The sequence below is a fragment of the Cynocephalus volans genome, chromosome 1, assembly GCF_027409185.1.
Source record: "Cynocephalus volans isolate mCynVol1 chromosome 1, mCynVol1.pri, whole genome shotgun sequence".
Taxonomy (NCBI): Eukaryota; Metazoa; Chordata; class Mammalia; order Dermoptera; family Cynocephalidae; genus Cynocephalus; species Cynocephalus volans.
Window position 1 is genome coordinate 94981507 of NC_084460.1, and position 24131 is coordinate 95005637.

The 24131-nt window shown below is 41.8% G+C and overlaps 1 protein-coding gene across 1 annotated transcript in view; it reads left to right on the top strand.

The window, feature by feature from the left end:
- Nucleotides 1–20322: 20322 nt before the first annotated feature.
- The window catches only part of SEC62 (SEC62 homolog, preprotein translocation factor), a 31108-nt gene continuing 27299 nt past the window's right edge, over nucleotides 20323–24131 (top strand). Inside the window, exon 1 of the mRNA XM_063101653.1 lies at nucleotides 20323–20542. Coding sequence (XP_062957723.1) covers nucleotides 20507–20542 — 36 coding nt within the window. The 5' untranslated portion in view covers nucleotides 20323–20506. The remainder of the gene's footprint in view (nucleotides 20543–24131) is intronic.

Genomic DNA, 24131 nt, shown 5'->3' on the forward strand with positions numbered 1-24131 from the left:
ACCAGCTCCTTTTGTCATGTGCTGCCGGAGGTAATACAGCAACTGTTCCCCCATCCTGTTCTCACGTACCTGCCAAAGGAATACTAGTCAAGGACTTATCTGAAGCCTCAAGAAACCACAATACTTACTAAGTCCACAGAAAACCCCTCCTTAAAAAGAGCAGGTCTTCACAAACCCATTGCAGTGTTTCACAAGTGAAAGAGCCCTTAACTTGGAGCTAAAAGATCTAGGTTTGAATTATAACTGGGACATTTTATTTCTCATTTTACTCTTTAAGCTTCCATTTTCTACTGTGTGAAATGAAGGTATTGACCTATGACCTAGAAAATGCCTAGCAGTTAATTCTATGATATATATCTCTGTTGAAACACATACATATGTGCATGTATACACATATTTTAGTGAAGAAAGAAGGCAGGGGAATGGCCAATTAGCTAAGTTGGTTAGAGTGTGGTGCTGGTAACACCAAGGTCCATGTTTGATTCCTGTACCAGCCAGCCACCGAAAAAGGAAAAGGAAAAAAAAAAAAAAAAAGCAGTAACTATGCCTTGAGGTGCTACTGTGACAAAATCTGGTTTTGTTTGTTTTCCAAAAAAATGAAAGTCTTATAGGAAATCCAGCCAATATGTTTTTCATGCCTACAAACACTTTCTGAGGCTAAGTTGGGAAAATTAAAAGCAGGAAACCTGAAAGGAACAGAAAAATAATAAAAACACTCCAATGCGTGCGGCTTTTATTAGTTCTCAGTCCCATTCTCAGATAACTGTTGTGTCTGAAGTTCCCTGTCTTGTTTTGTGGCTTTACACTTTGTTGTATCATTTCCAAAACAGTCCCCCATTTTCAAGGTTACAAGCAGAGAACAGCTCTTCACTCACTTGTGAGCGATAAGTTCTATAAGAGAACTTAACAATTGAAGCAAAAAAAATCAAATATCAGAACAGGTTAAGACAGGAAAATGATTAGTAGCTCAAGTGTCTGGGTGGAAAAGGAGCATGAATTGTCACCACCTACTCATTCCTTCCCATCAGGATTGGAGACATTTTTAAACCCCACATCGATTCCTTGGGAGCATTTAAGAACTGAGGTGTTTCTGACATGAGCTGGGTTATGCTGAAGTGCCTCCTCACCCTGCCCAAGTGGAGGGTGGGTTAAGTGAGGTGGAAGGGACCAGAGAGAGCCACACTTGGAAAACTCTGTTCCTGGGAAGTTTGTCCACCCAAGTGCACCAAGGTTTGGGAACACACCACCCCCATAGTGTCTGCTTTTTCCAAATGATCAATCAGAACGCATTTGTTCATTCCTGGTGTGGATGATGTGCACCCAATTCTGACTCATTTCCTCTAACTTAGACATTTTGCACCTATGCTAGTAGCACCAAGCTGGGCCTGGCTGAAAGCGTGTCTTTAATTGCTGGGGTCAAGGCCAGGCCTGCACACCCAGCTGTCTCTTCTGGGACCGCCAGATGTGATGTGTGCTTAGCACTGGGGCCCTTAGCACACTGCTCCTGCATGCAGTGGGGAGTGACTGCCTTTTCCAGCCTCGCCTGGTGAAGGAGTCCTCTCGTCCTCAGTGGCAGGGGCTGCTGCTGCTGCTGCTGCTCCTCTTCTCTTTTTTTCAATTTAAATTTCATAGTTAAAAAATGATGACATATGGTCACATGGCTCAAGAAGGTATACAGTGAAAAATCTCTTCCAACCCTGTCCTCTAGCCACTAAAGGCCCTCCTGTAACAAGCAAAAATGTATATACATTCTTTTTTAACCCCCTTTTAATGCAAATGGTAACATTGCATTTGATTTTTTTTTTCACATAACAAAATATCCAGGACTGGGCAGTTAACTCAGTTGGTTAGAACACAGCCTTATAACACCAAGGTCACTGGTTTGGATCCTGAATCCCGTACTGGCCAGCTGCCAAAAAAAAAAAAAAAAAAAATCCAGACATTATTTCTCATCACTCCTTTTAAAAGATGTATAATATTCTGTTATATGTTCCTACCAAGAATTATTTAATCAGTGTCCTGCTGTTAGACTTCTTCAGGCTCTTTCCAGTCTTGTGGGTATGGGTGTGTGTGTGTGTGTGTGTGTGTGTATATATGTACACATACACATATTCAGTTTCATACAGGTGCAAGTGTATCTGTAGGACAAATTCTTGCAAGTGGAGTTCTGGGCCAATGGGTTCATGCAATTAAAATTAAAATTTTCACAGATGTTGCAAAATTGCATTTCATAGAGGTTATCCCAATGTACACTCTTGCCAACAGTATGAGTGAGTGCCTATTGCCCCAGATTCTTGCCAACAGTTTTATCAGAGCTTTTGATCTTTTCTAGTCTGATGAAAAATCTCAGCATAGTTTTAATCTGTAATAATTACCTGCAGGAAGTAGCAAAAATGCCTACTGTGCATACCTATTCATTCTCTACCTCTGATAGAACTGACCCAAGTGTTTTCTTCCTCGAGTCAGCCCTACCCACAGGTATCCAGCAATGCTTCATCTCCTAGACAGGGACACCTTTTCCTTATGAGGCAGGAAGTCCTTGGAGCCAGGGGGCCTGCAGCTCACCCTATCATGGGGTTTGGGAATCTCTCCAACTCTGAGTAGCTACATGTGACTGCACACCCCAAGCAGCTTCTCCTGATACTCTTCTTACTACTCTGATTGCTAGACATCTCTTTGCCTATGTCCCCTCCTTCAGCTAGTAGCAGCAGCAGCTGGAGCTTACCCCACACCTATGCCTGAAAGGCCAAGGGAAGGGAACCATTTCCAGAATCCCAACTGAGAAAGCTGAATGGAGAGGCCACCTATCCAAAGCTGTGATCTCCAACCAAGGACACAGCCAAACCACTGCCTCCCAGCAGGGAGGTGAACCAGCAGACTAAATGACATGACCTCCCCTCCCACCCTCCAATCTCCTGCCAGGCTTTCTATTGGCCCAACCAAACCAGAGGTCAGAAGTCAAAGGAGTTGAGAAGTTAAAATAAAAATACTAGGCCCAGAAGAACCCAGCGAAGAAGAAAACTTCAGATACGATAAATAGGATTATTCCATATCGCAGTCCTGTTTGGACAACAGTTGTATGGTGGCCCTGGAAGGTACTCTCTCGTACTACATCCCGTCATCATTGGTATATGGTTAGTAGGTTAGTTAGTAGTCCTAGGGTTAATAGAATACTAGAATTGAAGTGGAATCATATTGTTAGGCCAGATGCTATGAGTAGGGCGGATAGGGCTCCTGTGAGTGGCCAGGGGCTGGGGTTCACTATGTGGTAGGCGTGGGTCTGGTGAGTCATTAGGTATTGTCATATAGGTAGAGGCTTTCTAGGAGGGTAAATACGTAGGCTTGAATTAGGGCTACAGCAAGTTTGAGAGTGGTGAGTAGAATAAGGAGGGTGAAGGTGGTTGAGGCTGTTAGGGGGCTTAGGGTTGTTAGCACTAGCACGGCATTTCCAATGAGGTGCACAAGTAGATGGCCAGTTGTGATGTTGGCTGTTTACTGTATGGCCAGGGCTACGGGCTGGATGAAGAGACTGATGGTTTCAATGATTATGAGTATTGGGATAAGGGAGGTGGGTGTGCCTTGGGGTAGAAAGTGGGCTAGAGACTTTTTTGTTTTGTAGCGGAGACCCAGGATTACTGCTCCAGCTCACAGGAGGATTGCCATGCCTAGGTTTAGGGATAGTTGGGTGGTTGGTGTAAATGAGTGGGGTAGTAGACCTAGTAGGTTTGTTGAACCAATAAATAGGATTAGTGAGATTAGTATTAAGGATCATGTTTGTCCCTTGGTGTTGTGAATTGCTATCAGTTGTTTTAGGATGAGTTGAACCAGTCATATTTGCAGAGAGGTTTAAGTGATTGTTGATGAGGTGAGAAGGGAGAGGGTATATTGCGTTGGGTAGGAGAATAATGAGGACTACGATGGGTATTCCTATTAGTGTGGGGGTGGTGAAAGAGGTAAATAGATTTTCGTTCATTTTTTTTCTCAGAGATTTGTGTGTTTTGATACCTTAGCAGTTTTTTTCTGTGGGACCAGGGGGGTAGGTGAACTTTGAGAATTTTAGTTGGAGTATGATGAAGAGTGTTAGGATTATAGACATAATGGTGGTGAATCATGTCAAGGTATCTAGTTGTGGCATTTCATTGTGGGAAGGCTGGTACTTCCATTCTTTAACTTAAAGGTTAACGCTATTTAGCTTCATGATGTACTTATAGTGTTGAGGTCGATCAGTCCTCAAAGTATTTGAGTGGGACGAGTTCAAGTACGATGGACATGAAGTTGTAGTTTGAGCCACAGATTTCTGAGCATTGCCCGTAGAATAGGCCCGGTCATGTGGCTGTTAGGGTCGTTTGATTTAAACATCCTGGGACTGCATCTGTTTTCAGGCCTAGTGAGGGTATGGTTCATGAGTGCAGCACATCTTCGGGTGAGATTAGCATGTGAATTGGGATTTCTATTGGGAGTACCATTCGGTTATCTACCTCTAGGATTCGGAGTTCTCCTGGTTTCAAGTCGGGAGTGGGAATTATGTATGAGTCAAAGTTTAGGTCTGCATAATCTGTATATTCGTAACTTCAGTATCATTGGTGGCCCATGGCCTTGACGGTTAGGAGAGGATTATTGATTTCATCTGTTATATAGAGGATTCGCATTGATGGAAGGGCAATTGAGATTAGGATAATGGCGGGTAGAATTGTTCATACGGTTTCTACTTCTTGGGCATCTATAGTGCTTGTGTGAGTGAGTTTTGTGGTCAATATTAGGGAGATGATGTAAAGGACTAAGGAGCTGATTAGGAATACAATTATGAGGGTGTGGTCGTGGAAGCACAATAGTTCTTCTATAATGGGGGAGGTGGCGTCTTGAAGTCCTAGTTGCAGTGGGTATGCCATAAAGATATAAAGGATTTAAGCCTATAAGTTAACTTTGACAAAGTTATGTAATATTTTTACTGATATCTCACTTGTGGGGAAGTCATAGAGGTTATGGGATTGGCTTCAAACCATTCTTGGGGGTTCGATTCCTTCCTTTCTCGTTGGGTTTTATGTATGCTGGTTCTTTGAATGTGTGGGGGGCAAGAGGGCAGCCGTGTAGTCATTCTAGATTAGTGGTGGGAAATTCTACTGTTGAAACCTCTCGTTTTGAGGTGAAGGCTTCTCATGTCATAAAGACCATTAGTATAACTGCCATTAAGGAGATGAATGATCCTATGGATGATACTGTATTTCATATGGTATATGTGTCAGGGTAGTCGGAGTATCGTCGTGGTATCCCCGATAGGCCTAGGAAACATTGTGGAAAGAATGTCAGGTTTACACCCACGAATATGACCGTGAAATGAATTTTGGCTCAAGTGACTTTGAGAGTGTAACCTGAAAATAAAGGGAATCAGTGGACAAAACCTCCTATAATGGCGAACACTGCTCCCATGGATAGTACATAGTGGAAGTGTGCTACTATGTAGTACGTGTCATGAAGTACAATGTCTAGTGATGAGTTGGCCAGTACAATTCCTGTTAGACCTCCCATTGTAAATAGGAAGATGAAACCTAGGGCTCATAACACAGCGGGAGATCATTTGATATTTCCTCTGTGCAGTGTGGCTAGTCAGCTGAATACTTTCACGCCTGTGGGAATTGCCATGATTATTGTGGCTGATGTAAAGTACGCTCGGGTGTCTACGTCCATTCCTACTGTAAATATATGGTGGGCTCAGACGATGAAGCCCAAAAAGCCAACGGATATCATAGCTCAAACTATTCCTATATATACGAATGGCTCTTCTTTTAACCTGAATAATAGGTTACAATATGGGAGATTATTCCGAAGCTGGGGAGAATGAGAATGTAAACCTCGGGGTGTCCGAAGAATCAGAATAAGTGTTGGTATAGGATAGGGTCTCCTCCTCCTGCAGGGTCGAAGAATGCAGTGTTTAGGTTTTGGTCTGTCAATAGCATGGTAACGCCGGCAGCCAGGACGGGAAGGGAGAGGAGCGGGAGGACGGCGGTGATTAGTACCGATCACACAAACAGAGGGGTTTGGTACTGGGATATTGCTGGTGGTTTTATGTTAATAATGGTGGTGATGAAGTTAATTGCCCCTAGGATGGAGGAGATGCCTGCTAGGTGTACGGAAAAAATCGTAAGGTCTCCGGAAGCTCCGGCGCGGGCTAGGTTTCCGGCTGGGGTGGGTGGACGGTCCAGCCTGTGGCAGCGCCGGCCTCCACTACGGAGAGGCGAGTAGGAGCAGGAACGACGCGGGGAGGAGTCAGCCGCTTATGTTATTCATCCGGGGAACGCTACGTCGGGGCTCCGATTATGAGGGGAACTAACCAGTTGCCGAAGCCTCCAGTCATAATGGGTATAACCATGAAGAAGATCATCACGAACGCGTGGCCGGTGACGACGACATTGTAGATCTGGTCATCGCCTAGGAGGGTTCTGGGCTGGCCGAGTTCGGCTTGAATAAGGAGGCTTACGGCCGTCCCTACTATTCCGGCCCAGGCGCCAAATAGGAGGTAAAGTGTGCGATGTCTTTGTGGTTTGTTGAGAACAACCAACGGTTAATGAACCTGGGTATGGGGTGAAGTGGCTGAGTAGGCGTTAGACTGTAAATCTAAGCATGGGGGTTAAGTTCTCTCTTCATCAAGTCTTGAAGTGATTTGTCACATTGAATTGCAAATTCAGAAGAGCAGCTTCAATTCTGCCCGGGCTTCTCCCGCCTTTTTTTCCTGGAGCTGGGAAAAGTAGATTGAAGCCAGTTGTTTAGGGTGATTAGTTGTTAACTAATTTTTCGTGGGGTTGGAGCCCATCAGTCTAATAAGGGCTTAGCTTAATCAAAGTGACTGGTTTGCATGCAGTTGATGTATGGTAAATTCTTGCAGTCCTTAGGTCAGAAATTAAGTGGGAATACTTGCTCAGGGCTTTGAAGGCTCTTGGTCTGTCTAACCTAAATTTCTAGTTTAACATGGGGGTATAGGGGCAAGGGGAAGGAGGAGTGTTGATAGAATCGTTAGTGTTGGTAGGAGAAGTATTTGCTTTGTGTTTTCATTAACATGGGGGTATAGGGGCAAGGGGAAGGAGGAGTGTTGATAGAATCGTTAGTGTTGGTAGGAGAAGTATTTGCTTTGTGTTTTCAAAGTGTCATTTCATCTTTGTGTTATTGGTTACTGGAAATATGGTGAGGGCTGTGGAGTAGATCATTCGCATGCAGAAGTATAGGTTGAGTAGTTCTGCGATAGTTATAAATGTGGCAAGGCAATGTTGCTGTTTTTTGTTATCTCTTGGATAATAACTCATTTAGGTAGGAATCCTGTTAGTGGGGGGAGTCCCCCTAGTGATAGTGGTGTTTTATTTCATAAGAGTGTTAGGGAGGAGGTCGTGTGGTTAGCGTTGAGGTTGAGTATGGTGAAGATGGTGAGTGTAAGTACAATGTAAATTAGTAGGCTGAAGATCATGATTGAGGGGTTGTAGGTGAGGATGGCCGTTATTCAACCTATGTGTGAGATTGATGAGTAGGCTATGATTTTTCGTAGTTGTGTTTGGTTAAGTCCTCCTCAGCCTCCTACTAGGATAGATAGGGTGGCAGCAGTCAGGGTAATATGAGGGCTAAGTAGTGGTGCCACTTGGAATATAATTGAGGCTAGTTTCTGTCATGTCAGTAGGATTATACCTGACATCAGGGGGACTCCCTGTGTACTTCTGGGACACAGAAGTGGAAGGGGGATAGGCCTAGTTTTATAATTAATGCTAGTATTAGTAGTGAGGTTGTTAGGGGGTTGTCTATGTTTATGACTGTTCATTGTCCCGAGCCTGCTGCATTGATTACAACAGCTATTATTAGGAGTATGGATGCTGTTGCTTGTGTGAGGAAATATTTGGTGGCTGCTTCTGTTGATTGTGGGTTTGTTTTTAATGTCAGGATTGGGATAAGGGCAAGTGTACTTATTTCTAGGCCAGCTCAGATTGTTAGTCAGTGAGAGCCTAGTATTGTTATTTTAGGGGAGGGGATCTAGAGAGGCAAACAGAAGACACACAACTTGCCTACAAATGGCAAATCCCATGTTCCTTGTTCCTTCAGCTTCTTTACTTTGACTCTTGAATTTTCCAGGCTCCTTGAAGACTCAGGCTATTCACCCTCAGGTTTTCAGTCTTGACTACCCATGCTTCCCCTCATGTAAGATTTTTCTGGTAGAGGGGCACTCAGCAGCATAGTAGCCATAATTGCCTCTGGGTTACTCATATATTTTTCTAAAGTTCATCACCTGGATCATGAGTACCATCAATGAGTTCATAAGGAAGAAAAGGATCTGGATAAGAAGGAGGCATTACTCATTTTCAACAGGAAGATCATGTTTCATGAAGATCTGCTTGTTTTATAGGTTGAAAATAGCTAATGTAGTCTGGAGACCTACTAGACTAGGGAAAATTATTGTTCTAACTCTAGAAATCCAGTGTGTCACACTATCTCAAGACAGTGGGTACAAATGAGTCCCCACTGATTGTTAAAATATAAATTTAGACACATTAAAATCTAAAGAATTTATTTGAACAAAACAATTCATGAATTAGGCAGCAGTCAGAATCAGAAGAGGTTCAGAGAGCTCTGGTGCAGCAGCCTGGGCAGAGAGGTTTTATAGGCTGAATGTAAAAGGCAACAAAAACATATTTGATTAGAGTGAAAAGCCCCTAGTAAGAGGTTAACTGGCAGTTTCTGATTGATAAAGTCTCTAGTTTTGTTTTGCTGTTATATTGGGCTTCAGTTTGCTTACATAGGAACTTAAAGTGCTGGAGCCACCTCAGCCTAATGGCCTCTCATAACAAAAACTTTAACATGGTTTTAATATCTAAACCTCAATAGTACCTCACTCCCACTTGCTCAACTATATGGAAGAGTTTTTAACAGTGTCCCTATTTCTGGAAATTTGTGAGAATCTGCCAGGATCTCACATGTGCCTGTGATCCAGTCATAGTCATTATTTGCCATTCTTGTAAACTGGATCCTAGGACTCCACAGCTTCTGAGGCAACTGCTCTTTTGCCCATGGCTGCCCCCTGGAGTACTGCTAGGGTGCAAACTCAACAATATCCAGATCACCTAGTGTCAGTGAGTTAGAGTCCTGAAGCTGTGCTGCTGGAGGTGGAATTGAAATGTCTTTGAGGCTATAGATCCAGACAGTTGATTTTACAAACTGAGAAGGAGAATTCTCCCTCTGGCTTACATGCAGGTGCAGCAGTGCCAGGTCCCACAGTGAGCTTGGACCTAAAGTTTTAGAGCATTTACTCTCACAGTTCTTTTAATTAATACACTAAGCAACTTTTGCCATGAGTCATACCTACTGCCAGAGGTCTGTGTTGAGGTAAATTCTACAGTGGCAGTCTCAAATCTCCACCCCCTCTGAAGCCCACACTCTGTTTATGGGTCTGACTTGCCAGGCCGGGCTCCTTCTTCTCTCATAAAGTGCTCCTTACTCTCATGCCCTGCATTGTTCTTTCTGAAACTCTGGCCTCCATGATCACCACACTAGGCCATCAGACATGTTGTAAATGCCTTCACTGAGTTCAAAGTCTTTTTCTTGGAAAGATGTTTAGCCCCAGTATAAATCAGAGGATGCAAAGAGATTCATAGTAGACACGTTTCCCCTAGGTCCTCTCGACAAAACCAGAGAAGCTCTTTTCCAGACACCAAAAGAGGAAGAAAAAAATCATATACTGCTGCATAGATATTACAAAAGGGAGCAGTTTTCATGGGGTGGGGTGGAAAGCACAGTACATGAAGGACACCATATTGACTCTCATTCACAAACCATTCATAAGTGACAGTCTCTAGAGGGTCAAGCCAAATTGATAATTTAGGAAGCAAATAAATGAATAAACTCTTCTGTATAGTAGTGTCTCAATTAATAAATGTAGAAGGAATGATGGAAATAGAAAATTGCCATTTGGCAAACACCACAATAATAATTATTTCAGGCAGAGATAATTAATGAATGCTAAAATTAGTGGGCAAAAGTATGATGAAAAACAGAATATTTACATAGTGTCAAAGTATCCCTTCATAAAATACTTACTAATTTCAAAAGAAAACATGGTAATTTTACAGAGGTGAAACCTGGCAGATACCACCTTAATTAAGTGATCAAAGTGTCTCATCACCAGTGATGAGGACATCAACTATGTTCCTCCTGACAGGACACATTGAGAAGGGCACTAAGATCTGCAACATAATCGGTGCCACTTTAGACAAGGCCAAATACAAATTGGCGCTGCCCACCTCCTCCCCTCTCTCCATTCTTTTATGAGAAGCCTCCTGACTTAAACAGAAACCCCTTTTGCTTCCGCAAGGATGCAGTTCTCCACCCTGATCCATATTAGCATAATGACCCTACTTGATGGTATCAGCCAGCCCTTGGTGCTCTATATAAGCTCTACCACCCCCACACCCGGTGCTGTCCACCATTTGCAGGGCAGCCCCAGGCTGCCTGCCACTCTGAGCACAGCCCGGCAGATTTCTTTCTTTAATAAAGCTTGAACGGTACCTGGCATCTCAGCTCACTTTCTTTCAGGCACAATGTCACTTCTGTGATATTCTTGCCAAAAATGTATAACCTGAATTTAAGCATGAGGAAATATCAGACAAACCCAAATTGAGCAACATTCTGCAAAATGACTGATCATGAAACACAAAGAAAAACTAAGGAATGGTCCCAAATTAAAGGAGACCAAGGAACCATGAAAACTAAATGCAATTTGTGAGCCAGGATTGGATCCTGAACAGTAAAAGGATATTAGTAAAACAACTGACAAAATTTGAATGGCATGTGCAGATTACTGTCAATATTAATTTTCCATTTTAAAAATGGTACTTTAGTTGTATAAGACGTTGATATTTGTAGAGGCTGGGTAAGGAGTATATAGGAATTCTTCATACTATTTTTTGTAACTTTCTCAAAAAGTCCGAAAGTATTTCAAAAGGAAAAGTTGCAAAAAATTAAAAATAAATCTTAAAAACCATGACTGAGCAAAATTCACTGATTACAATATCGGTTTATAGAGAAAGTGAAAATACATATTAATTAAAAGAAATATCTTCCCTCTTGAGTTCAGGACTAGACAAGCCAAACTTCTCCTTTGATTAATCATGTGTAGGATTATTCAGGCATTTCTTGAAAGCACAGTCTTAACTTTCAGTATTTATTTTATTACCAAAAGTTGAAGGTCAGAATAACAATTGTATGCCAAAGTAATCCTGGTCCTTCCTTGTAACAATATGAATAGGGCTCTGCTGGGAACTGTTTTATTACGACAATTGAGCACTAAATACACTGACCTTCAATTCCTAGGTATAAGGTAGATAAAAAAGAAAATTACACATTTGGCAGATAAAAAATCAAGACCCCTAAATCCCTTTCCTTTGGAGAGATAGCTAAAGAAAGGAACTTCCCCCCCCCCCCCCCCCCGCCTTGCCCGCTTCAAATGCAGTGAGTTCCTTTACCAGGGGAGGGAAAAAAACTTGCATAATTTAGAAGCAACATGCAGAATAAAAACAAAAAGAAACAAACAGACAAAGGATAATTAGAGCCACAGGAAGCAGAACATCTTACATATGACATAGGAATATAAAATATTGTATTTTAGTAGTTTCTATATAAATATTCAAGGAAAAATAATTGATTAACTAGTAGCCTTAATTTGGAGGTAGACCTACATTACCACTTATAGCAGCCTCCACCAAATAATTTACATAACTACCTAAAAGTGGTTTACTGGCCTATTGTCCTTTTCATTTCAGATATATCCACATTACTGAACACTAGCTGAACATCAGCACAGGAACACAAGAACTGTCAGAAAATTATCTGAGGCCAGTGTAAGAAGGAATGTGAGGCTCTAAATCCACACGTATGGTCCGGGCAAGGAAGTCCTGGTTTCCTTGGCCCTCCTGACTTCAGTTCCATGAATTCTGTGCCAACTGAGCCTCCATTCTTGATCTTTTACATCCCTTTGCACTCTTTTCATCGTAAGAGATAGTGGACTTGCACAGAAACAAGTTCTAGATACCCTAAGAATCTTTGCGGTTTCACTGCCTTTCCTTGTGAGACAGGATAGAGCTAGACCTGTGGACCAAACTGACTCCATTTTCCCTGCAGAGGACACTATGTCATTTTTCCACTTCTGAGTCATCAGACCTGCCAGGGCACATGATTACCCTATGGCCCGCCTTGATAAAATAAACTGAGATAAGAAGGGAACAGATATTCACTGAGTCGCAAAACCCCTTCCCAAGGCTTGTCCATCATTTAAAACATATTATCTACACATTCTTTCCCTGTGATTATAAAAAACTAAAATTACAGGTTAACCTTGAGACCCCTTTGGGAGTTGCATGCAGGACACTACTGGAACTGACACCCCCCACAACCATGTGAAGATATCAGAAATGAATCAAAAGAAGATACTGATGTCAATTGAGGGATTGCTTGCCTTTAAAAACTCTTCCCCAACTTCTCTCAGGTAGACAGCTTTTTCCATTGTCTCAATTATGCATAAGTTTATCTCTTCTTAATAAAGTGTTGCTTGCCTTAAATCCTGCTGGGTACTTTGCTCATTTCAATGACATTGTGATCCAAGAGCCTAATTCAGTAACACTTGCTCAAGAGGTTTTCATTTTGGAGATTTAGCTTTGCCAAACCCTGTATTTCCTCTCAAATTGCTGGGTCTCTCCTCTCAGGTAAGTCTACACTTCCAGGAAACCAGGCAAAATACTGATTCCTACAAGTACAGTCTCTCTTCTTGCACAAGGATGAGCTTCCTCAACCAAATCTAGGAAAGCCTCTTGTTAAATTGGTTTTCTTTAAATTCCATAGAGGACTATATAAATAATAGAAGCCATGGGATACAATGAAGACTTCCCAACAGAATTCTGTCTTCCTAATAAATATCTTTCTTGCATGTCTCCAATGGATAAGGATTATGCCATTTTCATCATTCACTATTCACTCCATCAACACCCATTTACTCTGGGCCAGGCACTTTGAGAACAAAAAGCTAAGACACCATACTTGCCCTTGTGGGAAAATAGCCTAAGTGACTCATTTTCAAGAATAGCTTAACAAGGGTTGCTTGACTAACTTGTGGTGTGATAAACCCTGAAAGTGCACTTTTCTGAGAGTGACTTCTCAAAATGGTGGCTGGTCACCTTGTTCTTTTTACTTCCTGGTTCTTCTTCCTCCTCAGGACTTCTGGTGAGCCTTTTTTGCGGGCTTGTCCTGAGCCTACCCCTTTCCACCAGAGGGAAGGGGACAATAAATGCCTTATAAGGAAGTAATAAAACAGGTGGCTTCGGGAAGATTGTACATCCCATAATACTCAGCCAATGAGGAACTGGGGGAGGGACTTATGCACTAGGGAATAAACTGCTCAATGTAACCGTTTCAGGTGTGCCTGGTTCATCAGACACCCGATCTTGCAAGACTGCCATTAAAGTCTCACTTTGGAAGGCTTCCGGTCAAGATGGTGGAATAGATGGTCCCCAGCGTCACTCTCTCCCACAAACCAACTAATTCACAACTATAAAAAAGCAACAACATCCAAACTGGGGCTGCTAGAGCTCAGGGGAGGAGGAGAGAGCTATGGAGTTCATGAAAGCAGGAGAAGCCACAGTGAGAGAAAGAAAAAACTGGAGCACTTTGTGCCACAGCCACTTTAAGGCTGGAGCTGCTAGGTGCACAGAGCAGGAGCCAGAAGAAGGCACAGATGTGCCCTTCAGATGAAGTTGCATGGAGGCTGCAGGGGAGAAGAGGGCCTTGATGGCCCCCAGGACAGCAAGACCACTAATAGGGTTCCTGTGGACCCACACAGGAGGAAGAAGCCACAACAACTGAAAAAAAGGAGCCATTCAAAAGCCAGTGAGTCATCACAAGGGACCGGGGGAGGGCCCATCCCATGGGAAGTGTCTGGAGCATGGGCAGTGGAGTAGACGCACCCACCAGGGGAACACTGGGACACAGCAAGGACAGCCCATCCACCCCCCAATCAGCACAGAACCACTCAGAGGAGACTGGTCAGGAATAGAGAATTGCATGGGGTGTGGCTTGATGAAAAGACTCAGGCCTAGATCGGAGTTTCTACACAACCCAGGTGCACCAGGTCTCTGGATAGCCGGAAGTACCTATATAAGGTCAACCATTAAATCCTGAGCTGCACAAAAAGCCTTCCCTAGGGAAACAGCAGCAAAACAGCAATTTAGCTCAACCACAGAGCTCAAGTACTGGTTTCCACAGGAAGTTCCCCCATTTTAGAAGTAAGCAAAGTACAAAAAATTACTTCTGGCCCAGGCATACCACCAGCACCTTGGGGCCCACCTGGGGACCTGAGGCACGGAACTGGAGACTAGACTCCCCCCCACAACCAGGCATACCAATAGCAATAAGGAGCACGTCAAAAACATCACCTCCATGTGGGTGGCCCACCACATCCACCAAAGTAACCATGGCTGCTGTGAAAGTGGCTAGACATCACAATCACCATGCAGACGGCCCACCAGCCACTGAAGTAAATTGACACAAGGAGAGTCACCAGCAGAGACCAAAGAAAAGAAGAGAATGTCTCTCACCACAAAGCCCATTCCAGAGTAACAGAAGAAACATCTGCTCTACGATAATATTGGGGGACCTGAACACACCTCTCTGCATTGGACAGATCTTCTAGGCCACAAGTCAACAGAGTACCCATTATTACCCTTTCAGAGGGAGAGTAGAAATCTAGGATTATCAGAGGTGGGAGTGGGGAGGGAAAGGGGGATAGGAAGAGATTGGACAAGGGGCATAAAGAATAAGTACAATTTGTAACAATATATATACTAGTAATATTGATTTCATCAACATGTCAACATTGAACCCCCAAAATATGTATAATCAATTATGATTCAATAAAAATTTTTAAAAATAAATTAAAAATTTTTTAAAATTTAAAAAGTCACACTTCGCCATACCTCGTGTCTCTGTGTCCAGCCTTTGGAATTGGACACGTGAAGGCATTTCTCACACCCTTGAAAGGTTCTCAGTCTGGTAGAAAGAAAAACAACAAATTGTGTGTAAATTATATATACCATGGCAATGATTTGTACAAAATGTTGTAGGAGCCCATAAAAAGAGAAAATTGAGTCTGTTGAAGAAAGAATTCAGGAAAGGTTTCACTGTGGAGGTGACATGTTACCTGACCTGTGAAGGACAGGCCAGGTGGGAAGTAGAAGGAGAAAAAAAAGAAAAAAGGAAACACGAGTAAGAAAGTGCAGGTAGAAGGATGGCGGGGGAGCAGCATGATCTCACAGTACTAAAACATGATTCCTTAGGAGAGTGGGTAGGTAGGAGTGGACTAGGTTACTCTAAGGGAGAAGATAATGGTGTTGGATATGGTCGACTGGCACACAGCAGAAGAAAAGAAGCTGAAGTCTTCATTCCCCAGATTCCCTTCAAGGACAGTTCTGGTTCTAATTGGAGGCACTGGTAGGATATCAGGAGGACAGACATGATGAGGAAGCCATCTTCCTGCTGCTGCTGGCCAGCAAGATCATAGAGACAGCGTTTTTCTACAGTATCGCTCGTGTCTAGTCTTGATCTTTGTGAGATAAGAAGCAACTGCAGCAGTGCTGGCAACAGCTTTCTGATCTTGGCTTTCTGGCAGCTGGATCACAGCTCTCCTAGCAGTCTCCTAAACTCAGTGTTGCTGTGCTGGCCTCCTGACTCCCCAAAGGTAGAGATCCCCCTGGCTGTTCAGTTCTGCAGGGTATGGCAGTCATTCAGGCTGGCGTCTGCTCCAAACTTTCAATAATTTTGGAAGCATCTAATTCCCTTAATTAAGTACCTTTCTTATTAAAATACGTATATTAGTTTCTCTTTTGCACTGAACCCTAGTAGAGTAAAAAGGAAATCATGAGAAACTTGTATGTTAATGAGAATCATACTTCTAACTTTTCTGTTTGAAATGATAAAACAATTACCGTTTTGGTTAAGACAAAGTGATTTTTTTATATTTTCTTTGTCTAATTCTAGCATGTTAAAAAATTATGTATTGTACTTTTTCCAAAGTATCTGTGTTTGTTTTTCAGTGGTAGATACTTATTGTCTTATTTATGCCACTTCTTGATTGGAAGTCTAAAGAATCAACTTATTTTAAAATATTAATTCAATTTTCAAATAAAATTAGGCTTACAGCATTTTATATTAAATATATTTCAAATTAAATTTATTTGTTTTTCTTTGTGATAATAGCATTAAATCACTAACATTATTAACTACATATTTTTAAATGCTTTTATAAAAATCATGACCAAAAAAGGTGTGGCCACTGTTTGCTTTAGTTCCCTATAATTTTTTCTTTTTTCTTTTGTCAGACATACATATTAACCTATAAAATGGGCCCAGAGAAATGATGACTACTGATGACTCTGTAGGAGACATAAAATGTTTCCCCTACCCCCTTGTGTTCTGTACCCAAAGCCTGTGAATTAAACTGACAAAAGATAGATTAACAGAAGAAAGGCATACCAATTTTATCTGATGTTAATATTCTTACTGTTCATGGGGGCTTCACAGAAAAGAAATGTAAAACCAGAGAAGTGGTTAGATTTGGGGGCTTATATACCATCTTAACAAAGGATGATCAATTGTGGAGAAATGACTAGATAAAGAAAGGGGGTGTGGGCTTGTAGGAATGGTAAATCGTGTGAATGTAAATATTTAGGGGAAACTAATGGTAGATAAGGGTTTTCATCTAGATGCTGTCTCTACCTCTATGATAAGGGTTGTTTTCCACTTCCTGGAATGGTAGAAGAGGGAGGACACATTCACAAGGGGAATTTACATCCTATTTTTAGGCAGATAAGGGAAGGGCACAGAGCTCTTCTGCGTCAGCTTTTTCTCAGTTGCCTTCAGCTTAAAGTAATCCTTATGATAAAATGGCATATTGTGGGATGATGTATTCTGATACTTTTCAACTCCCAAATATGTATTCCAGCCTGGACCTCTCCTCTGAACTCTACTTCTCATATAGCCAGCTGTGTATTCCTCATCTCCACTTGGATGTCCATTAGGCTTCTCAACATGAGCACACCAAAAGCCAAATTCATATTCTTCCCATGCCAAACCTTTTCCACTCTTACTATTCCCATTTTAGTAAGCTGCAATCCCATTTGTGCGGCTGGTGAAACCAAAAATCTTGAAAGCATCCTTGACTCCTCTCTTTCCCTTATATTCAGAATCCCACTGACTCTACCTTCAAAATACATCCAGAATCCAAGCCCTTCCCAAGTGTATGGCAACTACCAAGTGTAAACCACCATCATCTCTCACTCGTTTGCTATAATAACATACCAACCTAACCTCCCCCACCTTCTATCTGTGCACCTCCTCCCACAGTCTATTCCTAGCACAAGAATAAGAATTCTTTCCAAATAGAAATCATCATGTCACTCCTATGCCCCATTCCAGCTTGATACATCCTCTGATAGCCCCCATTTTACTCAGAGTGAAAGCCAAAGTCATTACAATGCTCTATAAAACCCTATGCAATTTAGCCCCATTTTCTTTCTGACTTTATTCCCTGCTTCCTTCCTCTTTTGAATATGCTACAGCCACTGACCTCCTTACTGTTCCTCAAACACACCCTGCACTTTCATACTTGTAGACTTTTGTAAGTGCTATTTATCTACCTGAAGTAAGTATAATTCCCTACCCATTGGGTTTACTTCCTCCGCTCCTTCATGGCTTTTTGTTTTTGTTTTTGTTTTTGGTCAAAGACAAACCCTCAAAGAGGACTGCCCTGACCATTTAAATTACAATTACACCCTCCTTCCCTCTTCCAGCAGTACCTCTATCCTGCTTTGTTTCTCTCCTAAACCTTTGAATATACTATATGATTTGCCCCCTGTATTTTATTGTCTGTTCTTTTCTACTTAAAGTATATGCTCCATGAGAGCAGGGATGTTTGCCTCTTGATCACCAGTATATTCCCAGTGCCTAGAACAAGGACTGGCACATAGTAAGCCTTCAATAAACAATTATTTGTTGAATGAATAAATATAACTCTCCTCTTTTTCTCAAAAACCTCCAGGAAAGACTCCTGTAACTACTAGTCTTGCTTTGGCAAAAGAAAGAAAGAAGGGCAGTGCTCCTCATTTGGGAGAGAAATAACAATCAAATGATATGAGTGAGATTGCAAATTTAAAGGGAAATCAGAGTAAGGAGTGACTAGGAGAAACTTCCCATTACCACCACCAAAGATATAGATGGGGTGCAGAGAAGAGAGTTTGAGCTATTTTTATACAAATATTAAATGGAAAGGGGAACCAGGATTTTGACACATAGGTCATACATGCAAACATTAGCCATCATTCATACTGCTACACACAGTGGGAGTCATAGGAGAGTTTGAACAAGGAAGTAGAAGACGGTCTGGAGTGTAGAGAGGGCAGAGTTGAAGAGAACAATTAGGAGGCTGTTAATAGTTCACGTACATAATGATAAAGACCTGATCAAGGCAATAGCAGTAGGAATGATGAAGAATAGAAGAATTCCAAACCTCTCAGTTGTAGAACCAATAGGATTGGTGACTGACTAAGGCAGAAAGGCATGTTTGGGACACCTCCAAGGTTTCTAGGATGAGTAACTGAGTGAACAATAATGCAGTTATCAAAGTTTAAAAATATAGGAAAAGGGGCAGCTTTTGCTGGAAAAATGGTGATTTCTAGTTAGACATCCAGTGTAGATATCCAGAAAAAAGCCAGAAATAAGTATTTATGCAATATTTTGGAATTAAGCTATAAACATGAATGAGAGTCCCCATAATGCACAAAGAGAAGAGAAGGGAAGAAGCTGAGCATGGATGCATGGTGGCCTGGAACATTTGAGAGCTGGGTAAATGTAGAGAAGCCAAAGAGAAATCAGAAGGAGGAAACTAATACCATAAATGCAAAAGAAGAAGTCAAGAAATGAAACGGTCAATATTGACGAATGCTGAGTAAGACGCTAGTGAAAAGAAGGTATTGGATTTGACAAAAGAATTATTAGTGGATGGTGGAGGTGGAAACCAAATGGCAGTGAGACCATGGGGAAAGTAAAGTAAAGCTCTTCTGAAGAAGAAGGTAATACGGCAGTAATTGAGAAGAAGCCATTGTCCACAAAGGATTTTCATTCTCTATCACAGTCCTAGCCTAACATTTTGCATCTAGTAGGCATTCAATATCTATCAAATGCAGTAATATTTCCATTTGTTGACCAGCACTCCTGTGAAAATATTGCACATTTAATTGCTATTAGGTTAGATATGTAATATGGGAAACTTGAACATTTAAACGGTATAATAAAATGCTTACAACATAACATTAGAAGAAAAAAGTAGGCTACCATGTTGCATATGGTTTCAATTTGGGGAACGAGAAAATATAGAAATACAAACAGGCACACGCATACACAACATAGGAATAAATACTAGAAGAAAACAAACTAAAATGATTAACAGATCTCTGAGTGGTAGAATTAAGAATTTTTTTCTTGATCTTTTCTGTATTTTCCCAGAGTTCTACAATTAAAAATGCTTTAAAATCTCCATAAAGTCATGTGAATTTCTATCTAAGCACTTACTAGCAATTTATGCCCTGTTCTCTTTGGTCTAAAATAACAATATTTTATTTTAGAGGTGGCTCTAAAATAACAAAAGTTATAATAGTAATTCACCAGACATTAAGTAGCCTGCAGATTTTTCATTCCCAACTTCTCAGAATCCTTCTCCTATTCATCTTAATTATACTTCCCTGGGTTTTCTCTGACTCCCGGATTCTAAGGGTGAGTCTTGAGAAGCAACGTGTTACATGGAAGGGAGAATCCAAAGTTTGTTTTGGATGAGCTGTACTACTCCGTCCATGGTAAGGGCAAAAATAATTGGCTCAGGTCTAGGCTCTGCCATCTACCACCTGTGGGGGCTTAGATAAGTCAGTTCATGTCTCTGCCCCTCAATTTCTCATCCTTTAAATGGAATTTTAGGAAATATAAAGGGCGTGGGATAGGGCTTGTTGGGAATAGTATAGGAATTGCCACAGGTAAAGACTTCTAGGATCTGGTAGGTCTCGGTCAATTCCTCTGTGAAAGGTCCCACCCCAAACGCACTGAATCTGACTCTGAGGGGTGGGGCCCGGGAATCTGTATTTCAGCAGCTTCCTAGCGCAGACAGATGCTCGGTCAGGTTTGAGACCTGAGGACTCTTCCCAGCGCTCCTATTCTCTGAGTCACTTCTCAGCCTTGGTCCTCGCGATTCTCCAGTTCCCTCAACAACAGGAGCGGAGGGCACAGGACCAAGCCGGCGCCGGTAAGGCCCGCAGGCGCGCGGGGCTGCCGGCCGCCCTCCTTCCCGGGCGCCCCCCTGCGTGTTACATAACGGGTCGCGGGGCGCGCTCTCGCGAGGTTTCCACCCCCCCTCCTCGTTCCACGTCAGAAGGAACCGGGCGGAGCGGCCAACATGGCGGAACGCAGGCGACACAAGAAGCGGATCCAGGTAGCGAAGCTGAGCCCTGGGGTAGGGGGCTTCAGCGCGCTCGGAAGTGGGAAAAGCCCCCTGAAAGGGCGGGCGAGGGCGAGGGCGAGACGGGGTGGGGTTCCGTCGCGAGGCCGCCGGCTGCAGGCTGCGTCGTTGTGAGGGGCCGGAGGGGGGGCGGCGTTGGCGACGGCGACGACAGAGAGGGAGGTGGTGGCGGAGCCGCAGGGGAAGGAAGGAGGCGCCGAACTCGGATTCCGGCCGCGGAGGCGCGGCTGCCGACCCCGAGCCCCTGGGGCCGCGTCGGCCCGGGCCTGCTTTGGCAGGTCGGCCTCCTCCCGATCTCAGACACTGACCCTGGGGCTCCTCCCCTCCCTCCACCCCATCCTCTCGCCTTAGCTATCCCGAAATTAAGGCCACGGCAAGTGGGGTAGAAGTAGGCGGAGGACTGACCTAAAGCAGCAGGTTCTTTGTGCGCATAGATCGTGGGAGGGGGAATGATCTGGATTTGGTCAGCTGCCCCGGAGGCCAGGCGGCGATCTGCTTATCCAGATGTTCATTGCGTTTGCCCTCCTTTCTCTTAATATTATTAACTTAATAATCCACTTGAAGCTTGCCGGCTTTCTTCCAGGCGACGCGGTGTAAACAAACACAACCCTATTGGTGCTGCAATGAGCTGGTGGCGCCCAGAAACCTCACATACCAGTGTGTCATCCTCATAACCTACATCCCTCCCGCATTCCACATGCGTGTCATGTGTGCATTTCTTCCCTGCAGTTTTCCCCCGTTCTCGGTCTTTGCCAAGAGGCTTAAATATGTCTAATATTTTAGACTCAGGATGTTCATTAGTTGTTGTCTCATCAGCTCATATGCTGAGAAACCTTCATAAGGCATCATAAATTGATAGCATGTAGTAAATTATTAATATACCAGTCACAAATTGTTTCACTCGTCATTGTCTTTTTGCTCCTTACTATTTCGTTGCTTAGAATGACTTTTTCTATCTTCTGTTTTCTCTCTCCAGTTAAAAAAATTTATTGGCCTACCACAGCTGTTTTAAACTATGCAAGTTAAAATTCTCCTGAAAACTTTTAAGCACTATGAAAAAGATATCAGTGACCAGTAAATTTGGAATTTTAGAATTTGGCAGAAATTCTAAAGTAATTCCAAACAGAAAGGAATTAGAGGCAAATTCCAAGTTCAGACAGGTCATAAAACCAGGGCCTAAGAGCGCTAGAAATTGTTTCCAATTATACTATTCCTAATTTTTCAAGATTTGGTGTTACTGGTCCCACACGGATATACTATTTTATTCGAATTTGTATTGAAGTTATCTGATTTGTACTTACTGAACTCCTGATATTTATGCATGACAGTACAATTCTGTGTTCATTAATACACATTGTTTTACAATTTTAACTGCTGTTTAATATTGCTGTAAAAGTGATATAATTCGCCTTTTGAATAGCTGCTATTTCAGTTTCAGTCTTACATTAAACAGAAAGATAGGTAAAGAGGCTGTGTAGTACTATAGTGGTAGTAGCTGAAAGCTAAAACATGAGCCAGACTGTGCTTGTTTGTACTCCAGCTCCACCAATTATTAGCTCAGTAACTTCGAGCAGGTTTTTACCCCAATTTCTGTATCTGTAAGAAGGGATATTTACCTCAAAACAAAACAAACAAATAAAAAAACACAAAGCCTCATAGGGCTGTAGGATTGCTGTGAAAACAATAGGTGAGTCAGTGTCTTAATGAAGGTTGTAAAAGTTATTAAAAGTGCTTGGCATATAACCTCTCCCTTCTCTACCCCCTCCCCCAGGATGAAGGGTTTAGGTTGGATTGTTATTTTTGGTTTTTGTTAAGCACTCTGATATGTTGAAGAAGATTAATACCTATCTAGTCAGTAAATAAACCATTAGGTCTTGAGTTATCTAAAGTATAGTTATTTACTTTCTATTATTTATTTGATTGTTAAAAATCAGCTTGGAATACTGAAAAATGAAATAAATGACATTTATTTTCCTATCATCAAAGTTTTCTACATAGCTGTGTAGAAATGTTTGTGGGAGATCTTGGAGTACTAGTTTTATGCAGTCTTTAACAAATTTAGAAAAATACACTATCCTAGAAAATCCCTTGTTTTTTTTCCTCCCAGAGAAACAGAAACTCTATAATATTGAGATAAAAAGATCAAGTGTAATGGCAAAGTTTAGAGTTTACATTCCAGAAAAGATTCTGTTGTAGGATTTTCAGGCAAAAACTTTGTCTGCAATATCAGCTGAGTTTCCTTTCATTTATTTGATGGTTCATGTTTAGAAAAGATTTTTATGTTTAACAGATTCAGACTTTGAATTTTAATTTGTACATTGGGGAGAAATGTTTGCTACAGACAAATAAGTTCATGGTAAAAAAAAAAAAAAAGTAGCTAATTCATTTGCTTTTTCTAGTGCAGCATGATTTCAGATTCTGGTGTCCCATCAAAGCTGGAAGCAAGAGAACTATTGTCACCTTTCCTTCTTGGGCTCACATTACTGGTCACTGAAAACCAGAAGCAAGCTACATATAGTTCATTGACATTATATTGTAAAATTTTAATGTTTGAGATTCTCAAATGAGAGTGATCTCAATCCGAATTAATGAAATATTTGAAAATAAAGTATTTTATTTAAGAAATGCAATTATATAAGTTTTTGAGGACATACAGTAACTTCATATTAAGAAAGTGCTGCTTATTAGACACATTGATTTAGAATCCTGGTATCATAAAATTTTAGAGTTGAAAAGGATCTAGTAAGGTTTGTTTAGAATCTTTTTTCACAAATTCAGTCTTATTTAAAAGCAGAGTGGTGGACCCAAAGCTTACCGATCTTACCTAGCACTCTCATTTTACAAGTAAACTGAAGTCCAGTGAGGTTATGTGACTTGACCCAGGATCACTCAACAAGGTAGTAAAACCCAATTTGGACCAGGTCTTCTAATTCCCAGTTGAATATTCTTTCCCCTCAACATTTATAAAAATAAGTTGTTCTGAAATACTTTAATCCTGAATTTTTTATATTAAATTGTCCAACATATAGGCTTAACATGATTTGTCCCTGCTAAAGAGAATCATCCCATTTAGTATTCTGCTTATGTGTAAAATATCCAGTTGAGTTTTGGGACATTTAAATGGCTTACTAGATTTAGAACTTTTATAACCTCCATCAGCTATTTTTGTTGCACCCATCTGTCTCCTTGGCAATAAAACCCTGACATATCATGAGCTTATGTGCCTAATTTCAGGAAAGGGAAAAAAATAGAGTTTGGGACTCTACAACCTTTACAGGTCTGACTCTCAGGACCTTCTGAAGTAAAGAGAAGGAACCTGGGAAGCCAATCCTAATTCTGAAAACTACCCCCCGAAGCTTAATGGAAGGCTTTGCAGTTACCTAGCAAACCCATTGCTAAAGAGGGGATACAATAGAAGTGAATTGGAGGTATTACAGAAGGGAACTGCCGTACTCAAGATGCAGACTCCTGTAAAGCTTTATTAGCAACACACTGTGTTACTTTGAGCAAATGATTTGTCTAAGGTCCTTTCCAACTCTGATATTTTATGGTTAACCTACTA